At 36.4% G+C, this 16,560-nt stretch overlaps 1 protein-coding gene across 7 annotated transcripts in view; it reads right to left on the bottom strand.

The window, feature by feature from the left end:
• Positions 1–16,560, bottom strand: part of Pvf3 (PDGF- and VEGF-related factor 3) — a 119,266-nt gene that overhangs the window by 6,585 nt on the left and 96,121 nt on the right. For 5 of the 7 annotated variants that reach the window (XM_089466004.1, XM_089466005.1, XM_089466006.1 and 2 more), the window contains 2 exons: positions 3,575–3,698; positions 3,293–3,513 (listed from right to left, as the gene is read on the bottom strand). In XM_089466004.1, the coding sequence (XP_089322130.1) occupies positions 3,293–3,513; positions 3,575–3,698 (345 nt within the window). The remainder of the gene's footprint in view (positions 1–3,292; positions 3,514–3,574; positions 3,699–16,560) is intronic. The other 2 variants (XM_018004527.2, XM_089466008.1) reach the window with 1 other exon arrangement.

The following is a 16,560-nucleotide window of genomic DNA, read 5'->3' as shown; positions in this document are numbered from 1 at the left end:
TAAATTATACAGCTATGCATAATGTACATAATAATAAACAGTTTTTGGAATGTGTGAATTTTGTTGCTATATAAGCTTATGCGTTTGTATAAATGTGTAGCTAAAGTCCTGCTCAAATTTGCTGTTGAGATACTGCATGCGAGCTTATATTATATATACTTTATACTTAATAAATTTGAAATTCGTAGATTATTTTTAATCACCTTGTGAACAAGGCTTCATATACAACATTTTTGAAGCTTGTCTTGTGAAGCTATTTGAGGAACTTTTCGTTTCTCTCATTAGCAGAGTTCGCCTTCGACTCCTGCTTTCGTGTTTGGCATCCTGCTCTTGCTATGCTGTAATCATTTGAGGATTCAAGCTGAGTGAGTCAGTGACCTCCTTTTCTGTTTGCCCAATGGCACACAACTGCAAAGTGCGAGAGCGTCGATGCACTTAGTTACATACCGATGATTCAATAGTACTAATACATACAAATACATGGCTTGCGATATTTACTGACTTGAGACGTTGAAAGGTCGTTAACAGCAAATTACATTAAAGAATTTATAAATAAATCAAATTCTAAAATAAATTGCTTATATAAATCAAATTTGTGTAACTTATGCTTTCTCTTAATGCATTTCGATATTAAGTCTGCTACTTCATTATGTCCATATGAAATGAATTTTATCTTAAAGCCTGCAGCAATAAATTATGACAACAACATATTTATATATAAGCAATTATTTATATATAAAATATATATATTAATACAAATATTTATTTTTAAGAATTTTATTTTCTATTTATTATTTAGAGCAATCAAAAATTAAAATTAAATGAGTTTAGTATTAATATTATTTTTGTTGATATTATTATAATGTTATTATAATAAGAAATATAATATTAAATTAATTAATTAATTAATATTATTAATGCTTAGATCATTTAGTTTGATTATTCTAAATTTATAAAAAAAAATAATTTAATAAAATTATTTATAATAAATATTTCTATTCATATTTATATTGTTGATAAAATATTATTATTCAATTAAATTAATTCAACCTAATTGAAAATTTAAATATTTAAACTTTACACATTTCATATTAATTTCAGTGCGTTCTCACATCGTTTCAGGCCAAGTAGCTCTCACTTTTTACTCGTAATTTGCAGCCCTTTTGTGGCTAACCACAATGTTGGCTAACCATGAGCAGCTGCCATTAATTGAGGCGTGGGCGTAAATAGTTGCATAAATTGCATCTGCTGCTCATGAATGAATTTTCATTAAATTGGTTTTCCATTCGCCGTTTGGTTTAGAACGCGCGCCCTTTTTATTATCATTATAATTAGCATTGTTCAGCAGGTTATTTCCTATCGTTGCGCACGGCTACAATAGCAGCAGCTGCAACAACAATGCGCTCGAATATAGATGTGCGAGGGTGGTTTTAAAAATTGGTGAGTTTATAGGAGATATTTAATTTTTAAAATTTGTTATATATTTTTATAAATTTTAATCTCCTTAGTTTCGATATTGTCTAACTATAAACTTTTATTATTTTTTTTAGGCTAGCGTTCTGTTTAGACTGCCCTCGCTTATGGCCTTTTATATATATGTATCCACCCAAAAGTTTTCACCATTTGTCAAGAGTCGTGTGTGTGTTTGCTTTAGCTTTTATTTTCCTCATAGTTACATATAGCTCTCTCTCTCTCTTTCTCCCTCTAGCTCTACCTCAGCCTCACTCTCTCGCACTCTCGCTGTTGTTGTTGTAATTGCTCTGATTGTTGTCGCAGTCGCGTTTGTTATCGTTGCGCTGTGTGGGGCGGGGTCGTAGGTCATGCCTCAGGGCGCCATATTGCAACATAATTATATCGTTTCACCTTTTTACATCAATTTTTTGTTTGGTGTATTGTGTTCTGTGTGTGTGACTCGAAATGAGTTTTTAATGACGCAATGATAATTCAATTTGTTGCTGATTTATGCCACATAAACTTTTATTCTCCCCCCCTCTGTAACGAGCATTCAATATGTTGAAATCGAGAATAAAATTATGCATTGTTTGCTGGATTTCCGACTTCTTTTTCATTGAAGGTGATTTCATGTGCCAGACTCAGAGCGCTGCTCTCTCTGATATGCTTATTATTTTTAATTAACATTTTAACAATTATGACAGAGCAAAGCGAGCGGATATGCCATGCATAGGCAGATAATGCAAAGTGAAGTGTCTGTACTTCAATTCAATTTTGACAGGTCATAAATTTAGTTTTTCTCATTTAAATGGACGTTTTTTTTTTTTTGGGGTGGGGCAACGCCCACATGTACTGCACATTTAAGTATGGCTTACTATTTAAATAAAGCTGAAACTATGTATTAAAGTCTGTTTCTCTGAGCCAACATTACTATGCTGTTTTATTTTAAGTCGCTTGATTTTGGTAGCTTTGACAACACTTTAAAAATTCTTGAGAAACTACTTAAGCATACATAAATTTTATATAAAGTATTTTATACTATGATATTGTATTATAAGCCATATTATTATGATTATGAAATCATCATTATATGAGGAACATTTTCATTAAATTCATTTGAAATTAATGTATAACAAATTTGTGGAAATGCAAGAGGAACATTTCAAATCACAATTATTAGAGATTTGCATATACAGCCCTGTGCTTATACACTTATCCCCGATACACAGTAAAAGCCTCTGGCTTTTGTATACTAAAATTAGGCTTAAAAAGGCAAATGAATTTGCCGATTTTTATGGTAAATAAATGGTTAATAAAATGGACTGATTTAATCATTCCAAATGGGAGGCATAAATCATAAAATAAATCAAATTGTTTTTATAAAATATTGGAATTTATTTATCTCTTGCTTTTATTAGCTCATGCTGCATTTATTATTATTACTTTTTAAAATTTATTTTATTTTATTTTATTTTTTAACTTAAAAGACCCAGCATTTATTAGTTGTGTGAACTTTTATCATTTTAAATAGATTATAGAGTTAATATAACTGGTTAACTAGTAAGAAATAATTTGGCTTAGAATTAGGCCCACTTACCACTTGATCTATCAATCTAATCTATAGCTACTCATTTAGCCTGTCACTTAGCAAAGTTTAACAGTTGTAAATTTTGCCTCAACTTTCGATAAATAAGAAAACAAACAAATGGACAACTAACCTGCTAGCCCTTTTACTTGAGCTATTCATTTACAGAAATGTGTCTGCCAGCAAGTTGGCAAATTTAGCAATTCAACCCGTTGCAGGCTTATTTGGAATTCAAATTCGATTCGTAATACTTACAAAGAAATACTTTTCGACTTTGTGGGTGCGCTTTGGGGCACAGATCTCGGTGCGACTGTGGCAGCAGCCGCTGTCCTCGGAGCAACGGTGTACGAAGGTGCAGTGGGGGAAGTAGATCTTCGATGGGTCGCGTCCGGCGCTCATGCAACGCTTCTGTGGCAAGTGGCAAGAGTGCTCCCTCAATACCTCTTCGATGTGTGCATTCGCCTTGGCTGCAAAGACTGCAAAGTTAATTTAGTCAAAGAATCAAGTGGGCGTTCGCTTCAGACAGTGAGTGCGCACCTTTGGCCTCCTCCCTCTCTCGTCGAGCATTGAGCACAGCTTCCGGCGTTCCCAGCAATTTCTCCTTGTGCGCAGTTTGGCTGCCGATGCGATTATGTGCGTAATTATTGTTGTTGTCCGCGTTCTGTGAACGAAAAAGCGAAAATGAAAATTTGATCAATACGCCCGAAAACTTGCACAAAAGCTAATTAATTGAATTGGAGCCGAGCTGAGCTGCAAATGCCCGCATTACGCATACGCCATGTGTGCGGGCGACCATAAAAGTCATCACTAAATAAAATTGCCATTTGTGCCGTGTGATGGCAATTTGTCACAATATTTATTGTCGGCCACAGCAGTCAAGCCTGCAAGCTGGCAGCCAGGCAGGCAGGCAAGAGCTGCTGCAGAGATTCAGGTAACGTGCCACACAAGCATCAACTGCCACAGAGTGGGGCCGATGATGGCTGGCGGGTTGGTGGGGCGACGGGGCTGCTCAATTGCTGCAGAACTTCATAAACTAAGAATTCATGTGTTTTCACAGTCGGCACAACAGTTACAACAATTGCCAACAACAATGGTCATAAGTAAGGGACACCGTTGCTCTGTAGCAACGAATATCAAATACACTTTCCATTATAAGTAAATGTAGGGATTGTAAGTAGTGCATAAATATAAATTATAGTAAAATTAAAGAAAAATATAAAATTAAATTAAACTAGCATAATAAAAAGATAAAAATTAAACTTCAGCATAATAATATTAGGTTTATTCAATTAAAAAAAAAAAAAAAAAAGAAAAAAGAAAAATATTAAATAGTAAGGTAATAAAAATTTAATAAAAAATGTAAATTTTATAGGCTTAAACACATTATTTTTAAAATAATATAAAAGAAACGAATGTATATAATTAGATTTATGAAAAAAAAAAAAAAAAAATTAGTAAAGCATGGTCTGTAAACTATAATAGGAATAGAATAAATCCAAATATATATGTATATAAAAAATCTATAAAATAACATAAAATAATCATAAAAAAAAAATTAAATGAAAAATTATAAAAATAGTAATTTAAAAAAATCGAAATAAATAAAAAATAAGATAAAAATTGTTTTTAAAATTCTATTAGATTCTTTAAAATTAAAAATTAAAAATCGACAAAAAATAAATAAATTACAAATATTTAAAAACAATTTTAATAAAAATAATAATATTCGTATAAGCAAATATTAATATGAATATAAAATAAATTTGTTTTCATTTCCAAATAGCGCATATCTCGTCACCCAGTCTATGGACCCTCCTCCAGCCAGCTGTCATTTATAACAATGCCCACATACAAAACAAATTGGCAGTCCAGGCAATAAATACGAGCCACACAGCCGCACAAAATAATGGCTCGCTATGCTGGATGCTGCAGTGGGCTCTAAGTAGAGCAACAATAACAACAGCAACGGCAACAATAACAATAACAATGAGTGAAGCACAAGAAAAAGAAGAAGAAGAGAGAAAAAAAAAATGTTGACCAATGCGCACAATTGGCAATTTGTGAAGTTAAGCGAAATTAATGAGCAGGCAGGCAGAGGGCCAACAGCTAAGCCGCAGTCTCAGTCGCAGTCGCAGCGAGCAGTGTTGGTAAACGAACAAGGCAGCGACGTGGGCGAGTGAATGTCTAAATAAGAGCTAAACAACAAAACCGCAGCTGAGACTCAACTTCAGCTTCAACTTCAACTTGGACTTCATTCATTGTGGGGCAAATTCTTAAGATTATTCGACTGTTCATTAGTCAAGCAGGAGTGGACGGGGAGCGAGGGGTGGGGCGCCCAGGGGTAGGTAGGAGCCATCAAGGTGCCGTTGGCATAAATCTTGGCGTCTTGGCATTTTATATATGTTCATTTTATTCCATTTCATTTGGCTTAGACCGAAACAATGGCCACTTTTTGATGTAGCTCAATGATTTTTAGCGGTTTAACCTTGAGGCTTATGAATGGTCCATTGTTTGTGCGAGGGGGTACACCAAGGCACACACACACACACACACACGCACACAGACACACACAATGTGGCGTTAATGCGCAAATATATGGAATTACTTTGGCATGGAGTGGAGTTCTTTGGATTATGGTCAGCCGCATTGAGCATTTGCCTGGCCTTATGTCCAATTCAATTTCATTGAAATAAATGCCACGCCTCTCATCTCCACCCATCACTTGCCCTCTCCCTCTCTCTCTCTCTCCTCTCTTCACTCTTCTCCTCTATTCTCTTGAACATCTCTTAAGCTGACACAAATCGCTTTGTGGCCATCGATGCGATTGCCACTGCATAAAAAATTGTCCATAAAATGAAGGTAATATGCGGAATAAACCAAAAGCTGTGTAACATATTGACAAGAAATCGAGGAAAACGTTTGAATTTTATATGTTGAATAAGAAGGCTTAAGCTGGTAAATGCAAGAGTAAGAATGAAATAATATTGAGTTATTCATTTGTGAAAGCAAACATAATGCGAATTGATATTAATTTGTTTTACATGTCATAAATCAGAGATAAAGGATAATATGTTAAATAAAAGTAAGAAGAGAAAAGAGCACAAGAGGAAACCAACAGTGCTAACAGCTAGAAAAGGAAAAATTTGAGGTGAATTGAAAGAGAGAAGAAAGAAAAAGAGTAGATAGCTGAGAGCAGATAAAAGACAGATAGAAGATAGAGTGGGGTAGAAGGCAAATCATAAAGATGGGAGAGAAAAAGAGACAAAAGAAAGATGGGAGATGAATGAGGAGAGAAGAATAAGGGGACGTGGTAGAAGAGAGAGAGAGAGGGAGACTTAGATAGGCAGGAAGGAAGAGAAAGAAGTAGGGAAAATGTTGATAGAGAGTGATGGGGATAGTGGTAAAACAAGAGAATTAGCGAAGGACAGAGATACCACTGGTCAAAAGGGAATAAACAGACAAGAGGAAAGAAGAAAAGTGAGAGAAAGAGATGCTTAAACATCATAGATAAAGACATTGAAATGCTGAGATAAGAGAGTTAGAATTCCTTTTAAAGTTTCTTAACGAATCTGTATTATTCTGTTCAATTTAATTCACATTCTATCCACATATTTAATCATTATATACAATCAGTGACCATGTTGAATCTATTTCCTTTAATCAACGCAATGCATATATGTTGGCCAAAATAATTCACAGTGACTGGACTGACTGGACAGGGCTGTAATCTGAGTAGCATTGATTAGTAGACATTCAACGGCCATCTATCTCTCGCTCTTCCTCTCCTAGTGACTCTACCTCTCGTGCTGTGAGGCTGTACGGCACAAAGGCTGATTAAATTGAGCGGCTCGTTAGTCGCACAGGACCAGCAGCTGATAATGAAGGTGCGCCTAACTACATGTGAGCAACAAGAAGAGCTTGGGCTTAGAGAGAGACAGAGAGTGGTAGAGTGAGAGGGAAGTTTGACTGTAATGCAGGCTGAGCTTTAACAAAGGGTTTGCCAGGGGCAGGCGCTAATGCGGCTGCTGTTGCTCTTGTCAGCAATTTAGATTAGAAAGCGAGAGAGAGAGAGTGAGAGAGCGAGAGGGAGAGTGCAGAAGGTGTGGGAGTGTCAAGATAAACACACAGCTGTATTTTGAAACTCTTTGGCAGAGATACCTGTCCGACTGGCCCCATCAGCCTCGATTTGAATTACGGCGCAATGCAAATGCATCCCCTGTGTGTGGTAGCTGGATCCGATGGCGGACAGCAGGACAATGGCCAAAAGACGCAGCAGCAGCATCGGCCGCAAAGCCCGTTTGCAGCGTTTGCATTAAAAATTCATTCGTACAGCTGATAAAATTTAAAAGCCAACAATTCTTTAAAGTCAGCCAGACATCTGAGGTCGGCAATCAGGCACTTGGGAAATTTGCGCACAAGCTGAAACAGCTCATAAATAAAATAAAATACCAACAGCCAACTGTGTGTCTGTGTTCAAGTGCGTGTGTGTGAGGAGGCCTGTGTGAACGTGTCGTATGCGCAATAATTAAGTTTCAAATGCCGCAGGCTAAAAATGTGACGTGCATGTGTAGGTGGTACGAAGGGTCCCGCTGGGCAATGGCAATAATAATATTAACAACTGCAACAACAAGAAAATCAACAATAATTACAACAGGCACATATACATACATATATGTATGTATTTGTGCTATATGCAGCACAAGGCTCGATGAGCTAGACTTTCAGACAAAGACTGTAAATTTATTGAGGATTGCAAGTTTTTAAAGTAAACTGGCTCAGTGCAAAATTGAACTAGTTTTCAAAGAAGTCAGTTACTTGATCATTGAATCCATTTTTCATATTATTCAGAAAACTCTTAAGAAACTTTTAGCCAAAGTCGAGAGTTCTTATTTGTTTCCATTCAATTAAATTATTAATAAATTTATTTTATATTTTATATCCTGAAATATCTTTCAGTACGACTCTTACCAAGTTCTCGAAATTTAATTCTGGCCAGATATATTTTATTTTAGACTTTTCTAGAATTATGTTAAGAGCTGAGGCAATGAAGAATGTGAAAATAAATATATGTTATACAAAATTTTTTTTTTTTTTAGATTTATGTTACGCTACGTGCTGCAGTTTAATTTAAGCAAAAACAGCAGCCCTGCTGAGAAGCAGCATGTAGATATGGATTACCTGCATGTAGTCTAAGCAGTCTAAGCCTCAGCATACAAGTTTCTTTTTTCGTATATAAAATATGAGAGTAAAAATTTCTATTTCTGCAATGCATACAAACTAAGCTGCTTTGAAAATAAAGCAAAAATAATGATAATGCGTAATAGTTTCCAGACACAGCATCCTTAACAGCTTGTTCTCTAAACAAGTGCAGACAACTTAACAACGACGCTCAGCTAGCCGGCGCAGCCAACTTAACTGTTATTCCTGCTGAAATTTTGAGATAATTTTAAATAAAATAAATTTTTAATTAAATGCTTGCGCACAGGTTTTCAAATTCCCATGGCTTTCACATGCTAAAAAAGTTAAAAATCATGCAATATTATGACATAAATGCAGAGAATTTATAAACAAAGAGCACTGTAATCTGAAATGTCAATCAAATTGTCCCTAGGGAGTTATGTATGCAATATTTGCTTGTCAATATGGCAGAGCATAAACAATGTATGCTTTATGAATGCGGGCAAATCAAATGCCACAAAAGCGTTTTCCAAAAGGGCGGCTGGATATTTTGAAGCCACCCACTGGGAGCACCACTATGTGAGCCACCGTGCTTCTCTAACAAGCAACAATAAATAATACAAATTTATGCGTTACCTCAAAAGAAAAACTTTTTGCTAACAATCAACTTTTGCGCTGCAAACTTTTATACATGTCTTTGACGCTATCTCCCTCTCTCTCACTCGCTCACTCGCTCTCCTCTTCTCTTTCCCATATAGAACATAGTTTAGTGGCAACATCAACTTCATTGCCATTATAAAGTTGAACAAATAAAATTTATATGCATTGCAAAACGCATCTAGCAAACAGGTAACGAGGTCTGAACTTCTGGGTCTGAACAGGGCCATGGCTAAAAGTTATCAAAGGGGCTTGGGGTTGCTGGAGGTTGAATTTGATGCAGCACATTCTGAGTGAGTAAACAATAATAATAACGAGAGCAATTTGTGGCAAATGCTTGCAGTAGTTGCATTCCACACACTAACTTCAATCGAGAATTTGTATATATTCATAATGAAACTCAATAGACTAATAATATTCAAATATAAACTGTCTGAGAAAACAAGCAGAGGACAGCAAATAAAGTGCTGGCAGCTTGAAGAACTGTCAAAAATTTATTTCAATTCTCAATTCAATTCTCTCTAGCCTTAAAAATAAATATCTTTTATTGAGTGAACTAAATAAATTCAGTTTATATTGGAAGCCATAATTTATTTTCTCTCTACTTCTCTCATTCTGTATATTTATTAAAAATTTTAATTAATATATTTTTAATAATTTATACTTAAAAATGTCCACAAATGGTATTCGTTTATTGTATTTCTCGTTCAATAAATTTTTATAATATTTATTTAAAAAAATAATTTGTATCACTTTAATTATTATTAAATTTTTTATATACATCTTTTTTTTTTATATTTTCGAGTCTTGTATATTTTTTATATTCTCCTGATTATTTTTCTGTATATTTATTTTTAAATCTTACTGAATATTTTTTATTCAACACATAAGTTTCCTTCAGAGTTCGCTAGCAAAGAAAAAAAAATTAAACTTTTCTTTTTACTCTCATCTATCTAGTTGCAACTTTTTGATCCAGCTCCAGTTCCAGTTTCAGCTTTGGCAACTGTTCTTTGCCCTATGTTTCTGTCGCTATCTGACATTAACTTTGCATTTTTTCCGCTCACATAAATAATAAAAAAAATTGCAATTGTTAGACGTGGCGTATGCGCAATTCGCATGCAAAGCAGACAAATAAGGCGAGCGAAGCGAAGAATAAGAGAAAGAGAAAGGAAAGCGCCGCAAAGCAGGCAACAAAAAAGCGGAAACTTGGCTAAACGTGTTGCAGGCTGCACAGTCGCAAATGCAAACGCGAATGCGGATGCGGATGCAAATGCGGATGCGGCTGCCAAAACGGTAAATTGACAAACGAGGCAAACAACAAACCAAAAATTGCGATGGAAATTTAGTAAGGAAGCGCGAGGAGTCCAATAAAATTTAAATTTCTCTCTCTCTTTCTATCTCGTTTTCTCTCTCGTCCTCTCTTTCCATTATTGCTGTCGCTGTCAGCAACTGTTGCTGCAACTGACGCGCTGCAGCTAATAAATAAAAGCTGGAACTATCAACTTGACGGGCATTTGCCACTTGATGCCGCGAATATGACGAGGCAGCCAGACAAACTGACTGAGAAGGGGCCAGTGGAGAGGGCGTGGCAGCCTGTCTTCTTGGGCAACAGTCGAGAGCAAAGTGTCTGACGTTTTTAATAAGCACTCGCTGAACTTTGATGAAAGCAGCAACGGAAGTCAGCAAACAGGCGACAGACAGACAGCCAGACAGGCAGAAAGAGAGAGAGAGAGAAGCATCTTCGTCGCCTCCAATTGGAAATAAAGTGAGTCAAGCTGAAGCAGCTGCTCCTTCAAAAAGGTGATCAATTTTGCTTGCAACCAAGCGGAAGTGTCATCAACAGATGTGCAGCAGCAGCAGCAGCTGCTGCATTCCTCCACAATTAAATACGTAGTCAAAGAGTCCTGCTGAGTTGATTTTCGCCTTTACAATTTATGATTAGAATAAAGCTGGAGAGCAGCTTCTGCTGCTGCTTCGCCTGCTGCTTCTACTTGGGTCATTGCTGCTGCTTTTGCTCCCACTTCTGCTTCAACTGGACTCTGTCATAACTCATCAGGGATAAGCAGCTGATAGCTGAGCTGCCTGTCATGGGATTAAAATTTGAGCAGTTTTCATGCCACGGAGCGTAGCTCCTTGATTCTTGTTGTAATTGAATGAAGGATAAAGTTTTGGAGAGCAGAGAGTAATGGAGTACAAATGTGCTAGAAATTTAAGTACTCCACAAATAGACTACAAAATATTATGCATACAGAGTGTTAAAATATTGAATATTTTTTGTAGTCTTATTTAATTAATACATTTTTATGTGTATTTAGATTCTATAATATTTATATTTTTTTATACAATCAAATATTGTCAAATCTATAAATAAAATATTATTAATTTAATGTTTCAGACATCTAGAGTAAAACCTTTAACTTTTAAGTAAATAAGTTAAACAAAATTATTATATTTAAAACCGTAGCTTAGTAGGGCTTACAATTCATATGAAAATGTATGCAGCAAATAGAAGGCGTGGCAGATCCTAGAAAGTATTTGTAATCTTGATCAAGACGATGTTCGTCTGTCGATCTTATTAGCCTTAGAGGATAGAAATTAGGCCTAAGCGAAATTTTTAGTGTTTTATTATATGCAGTTCGGGTTTCATTTCATAGGGGCTCTGATTCTATCTTAGTCAGGGTCTCCCGACTAAAGGTATTTCGCTAGTCAACAATAATGATAAAGTCTTTGGAATTAGCCTGCATTAATAACTCGCATCCTTACAATGATTATCTTTGCAACATCTGATAATTGAATAGGCAAACAAGAAAAATATTTAGGAGCATTTAGGCTTAGGTTGTCTGAGACTGCTCAACCTGTCTCATGCTTATAAATACCATCTAATTAGCTCAGCCACACTATTTTTACAGACTTTTCCACACAGCTCAGATTAATTAAATATCTTTCTGTAATGCATTTCAAACTTTGCCGCCATAAATCTGACAAGTCCTGCGCTAAGGATTACACCCGCCCAAGCACTCTGGACATTGTAAGAACTTATGGTTCCAACTACCGCGAATATATAAATTAATATGAAAACTTTGCCGCTCTCATTATTTAGCTTTTAGTTTAGCAGCAGACCGCAAGCAGAGCCGGAGAGCAGAAGAGCATCTGGTTTCTGGGCTAATTTATGTGATGCTCAATTGTGAGCATCTTGGCTCTAGTTTGCATTATAACTGCGCAGCTGAGTTTATAATTCGCTCAACTGGTTTGCAATTCAAAAGACCGCAACGAGAGCCAAAAGTTTACTTTTGCATAGATAAAGACTTGGAGACAGAGAGACAGAAAGGGAGTTCAAATGCATGCCAACTGGCAACTGGCAACTGGTGTGTGGCATGCGGCATGTGGCAGCAGCAACTAAAAGCCAAAAGTGTCAAATTTATGAACGACTCAAAAATAGCACAAAAAAAAAAAAAAAAAAAAAAAACAATATAAATAGAAATAGACAAAAAAAATGTATGTCGCTCCAGCCATGGGCTGACCGTACGGTACGGATTCGAGGCTGAGCTGCAGCGCATTTTATGCAAAGTTTCAAAGCCTGCTTTTAGGCGAAATACACAAACCACAAAAACTTTTTGCCGAGCACAACAGGAAAAAACACAAAAGAGAGAATAAGTGAGAGAGAGAGAGAGTGTGTGAGGTATAGTTATATATGGGATAGAGAGAGATAGCAAAAAAAGCCAAGCCAAGCCCCAAAAACCAAAATGAATTTTCAGTGTTGCCAACTTTTTGCGGGCTTGTTGCTGCGGGCGCATTCAACAACACACATACACACACACATATACATACAGTTGCAGGAGCCAAAAAGTTACGCATATTTTGCAAAATGCAAGCAAAGGCTCCGCCTTAGCGCCCAGAATTCTTTGGCAGAGCGCTAAGCGTTTGCCATAAATTCATTTAGTATGGCAACACTGGTCATAAATTTACAGCTATCGATTTGAGCGGAAATCCGACGAAACAAATAAAAAACACAGAGAGAGACAGAGCGAGAGAAAGAGAGAGCGAAAGAGAGAGATAGGGCCAGAGGAACTAAGCTAAAAGTAGCTATAAAGTAGTTGTTGCCCTACGTTGCTGTAGCCAAGACATTTTAGCGATATACCGTTATTTTGCTATCGATAACTTTTGAATATTTCACAGCATTGTTTAGCTCTTGCAATTTGCTGGCTAGCTATATCTTTAAGAATTTTATTTGGAAATAAAATATTTTTTTGGTTTTTTTTCTTTTTTAAAATTATCTAAGAGGTAAGCTGATTAATTTCAGAGCTAAAAAAAAGAGAGTGTTATATAAATTATGTCAGATTCGTCGTAATTTCTTTCAGGAACAAATTGAGGAAATCTAACGTCAAATTTAGAACAGTTGCTGATTTGATTTTAATGCTGATTTTGAAAAAAAAGCAAGCCAAATTAGCAGCTATGATAAAGTGAAATATCTCTAACTTTGCTTAAGAATTCATATCATACAAAACACACATATCTTTATACATATATATACGTATCTTGATTATACATATCATACTACATACACATACATATCTTGATTCTCAATCAGTTCACATAGCTTCATTATCTGCATGCACATAGAGCATAACTATTTCGACTTACAGCCAACAGTTTGCTGCACAACAAATATTTATTATATCTTTTTTCCTCTTTTTTCTTGTTTCTCGTTTTAGCTTTTTTAGCAGCTGTAATTTCGTGCCATAAATCACATTTGCGCTGCGAGCAGGAGGCGTGTGCGCAAAGGAGTTTCGGGGCAACAATTTAGCGTAAATGGAAAACGCAGCGGAAACGGAAATCGAAACGCCATTTGAGCAGGAACTGAGTTGGGATCTCAATTTGGTATTCAGGTTCAGGTTCAGGTTCAGGTTCGGGTTTGGGTTCGGCTCTACTTTTAATATTGTCACAAATGTTGCAGCAATTAAAGCGCGGAGCGTCAACGGGCGACGCTGGAATGGGCTGCGTCTCATTATGTGCAAGTCTGATTGCCTTTTTGGGCTTTTGCACTTAATATTAATGAGTTGCTGGGAAAATTAATTTCTTGACTTTCACTTGCAGCGAGTAGAGTCACGAGGCCAACCAGGCAGCCAGCCAGTCGGTTTCCGTCCTTGCCACGGCCAACTGGGTCAACGTTGATTTTACCTCCAATGCTCCAGTCGGGGCCAAAGTAGTGGCCAATGGATGGACACAGCTCATAAATATTCCAGTGGCACGCGCTCCGTGGGCAAACGACAAAAGTTGCCGGCCATGCTGCAAGCCATGTTAAAGACCAAGCCAGAAGGGGAAGGCGAGGCATACATTGATTGAAAATAAATAAATTCCTCGAGTTGGCTGGCTGCTGCTGTTGCTGTTGCTGCTGCTGCTGCTGCTTTGGCTGCATAAGGGTACTCCCGCCATCCAATATAAACACATTTCTTTTCAAACGCAATTTTTAATGAGAGCGCCAAGTGTTGGGAATTGCGCAAAGCGAGCAGAAGCGAGCAGCCAGTGCACTCGAAACACTTAAAGAAGTGTTGCAAAACATTTTTTTCAGGGCAAAACAGGAAAATGCGCTTCAATTTTAAAATATACTATACGACTATCTATGACTACCTATATATATATATACTCTGGACTATGCTTCTATATACAATAATTGTTATTCATAACGAAATTTATCGATTATAATAATAATTTAAGGTATTTGATAAAATTGAATAATAATTTTTTATTGATTATGAATATTAGTAAAGAATATTAGAAAAGACAAAATTAACGATATATTTTTCGATATTTAGAGTTTCGCAATAAATTGTGGTATATTTAAAATAGTTGATAAAATTTAGTAAATTTTTTTTAGAGATTTTGAATATTAATAAAGAACAGTAAAGAATTATCGATATATTTTGATCGATATGTTAACATATTTTTAGATCGTTTTGATAGTTTTTCGATATTATTATCGATATTATGGTTAACATAAATCTGAATTGTTATCGATGATTATATCAATTAGTTAAAATATTTATTAGCCCGATTGGTAAATTTAATTTTTGTAGGCGCACTATTATCACTAACGATCACACATAATTTTCTATCAATTGATCGATGTTTCAATACATGCGTGCATTATGCATAAAATGGAAAATTCCAGGGTATACACACACTTGAACACCCATAAGAGCTCATTAAATGTGAAGCATATCGAAAGCATAAATTATGCAACTTTTTGTGCCACATCCCATTGGCGATTGCTTCTTATGCAGCCTGAAAAGCGATTTGCATATCTGTCTGCTGCCATCACGTGCAATATACATCCTTTACATATCCGATATATATATATTCGATATATATATATATGTATGTATGCATATTCATATGCATATTTAATGACAGTTTACAGAGATTTTCAGCTCGCAGCGGCTGCTTTGGGGGCAGTTCGTCCTCGCCTTTGCCTTTGCCTTTGCCTTGGGCTTGGAGGCAATGCAATTTATTGATTTTCGTGTTTTTATTTAATTTCTTGTCATTTCCTTGAACATCGCTTATCGATATGATAGATGACGTCGCTGCTTGCGTTGCGTTAAATAAATGATGCTCGCCTTTAAGAGCCGACATCTGAGAACATTTCGCTTTAGTTAATGTTGACTGCAACTTCTCAAGAATTTCTTAAGAATTTCTCTCTTCCATCAATCTGAAACTTTGGGTTCATTGGCTTACGTTTTTTTTTTTTTGGATTTCGGTCCTCTTGGGTTAGCCCTGCCACGCCCCTTTATCAGTTCGATTAAGTACAGCTGGCGCCTGGTTCTGTTTGTCTGTCTGCATAGTTTATACAAGTTGGAAAGTTGTTCGGGCGCAGCTTCTGTCTTTACTGATTGCAATTTAATTAAAAATCAGGAAAAAACTCTATAAGCCAATGTATCTTCGGTTGTTGCGTGTTGTGTTGGCTTTCTGAATTCCCTGATGGCTAATTGAAGGCCCTTGTCAACTGCGACAAAGCCACACGCTTCATTAGCCACTCGAGTTGCCCAGCTTATCACGTCGTGTATTTCAAGTAATTCCATTTTCATTTCCATTTCCACTCACATTCCCACTCCCATTTCCATTCCGTGTTATCGTGCATTAAACCCACTCTGGAAACAAGTGCAGCCTCTGCTAAGCCCCCCCAGGCAACTGCACTTTGAACTTTGTTTGTCTGCGATTCAAATTGTTGTTCGTAGGTATATGCAGCTACCCTTTGGCTGCTGTTTACCCAGTTCAATGAATGCGCTTACAGTTAAGCGTATCTATGAGCAGCCCCCGCTACTCTCCCTGCCTCTGCTCCCTCTTCAACCGCCAAGTCTCAGCTCCTTTTGTATTTCCATTGTTGTTGCCGCCTCTAATGGAGTCTAATCAACCGAGAACTCCAACTCCGACTCTTCCACAATTCAAGGCTACTCGCTCCGCAGGTAGTTTGTGTGCACATCTCATTAGATTCTGTACGGGGTGTAAAGATTCCCTGAGGCATCACAATATCCCCTCTTGTAATAGGAATTGCATTTCATGTTTTTGTTAACAAAGCAATTTCATTTCCTATGTGCAGCTCAATTACATCAACTCTCTCTCTCTCTCTCTCTCTCTCTCTCTCTCTCTCTCACTCTTTTAATATGAGATTAATTTCAAATGAAGACAAACCT

The sequence above is a fragment of the Drosophila arizonae genome, chromosome 3 (genome assembly GCF_054131065.1).
Source record: "Drosophila arizonae isolate 15081-1271.41 chromosome 3, UAZ_ARI_1.0, whole genome shotgun sequence".
NCBI lineage: Eukaryota > Metazoa > Arthropoda > Insecta > Diptera > Drosophilidae > Drosophila > Drosophila arizonae.
This window is presented reverse-complemented; position numbering and strand designations above follow the sequence as displayed.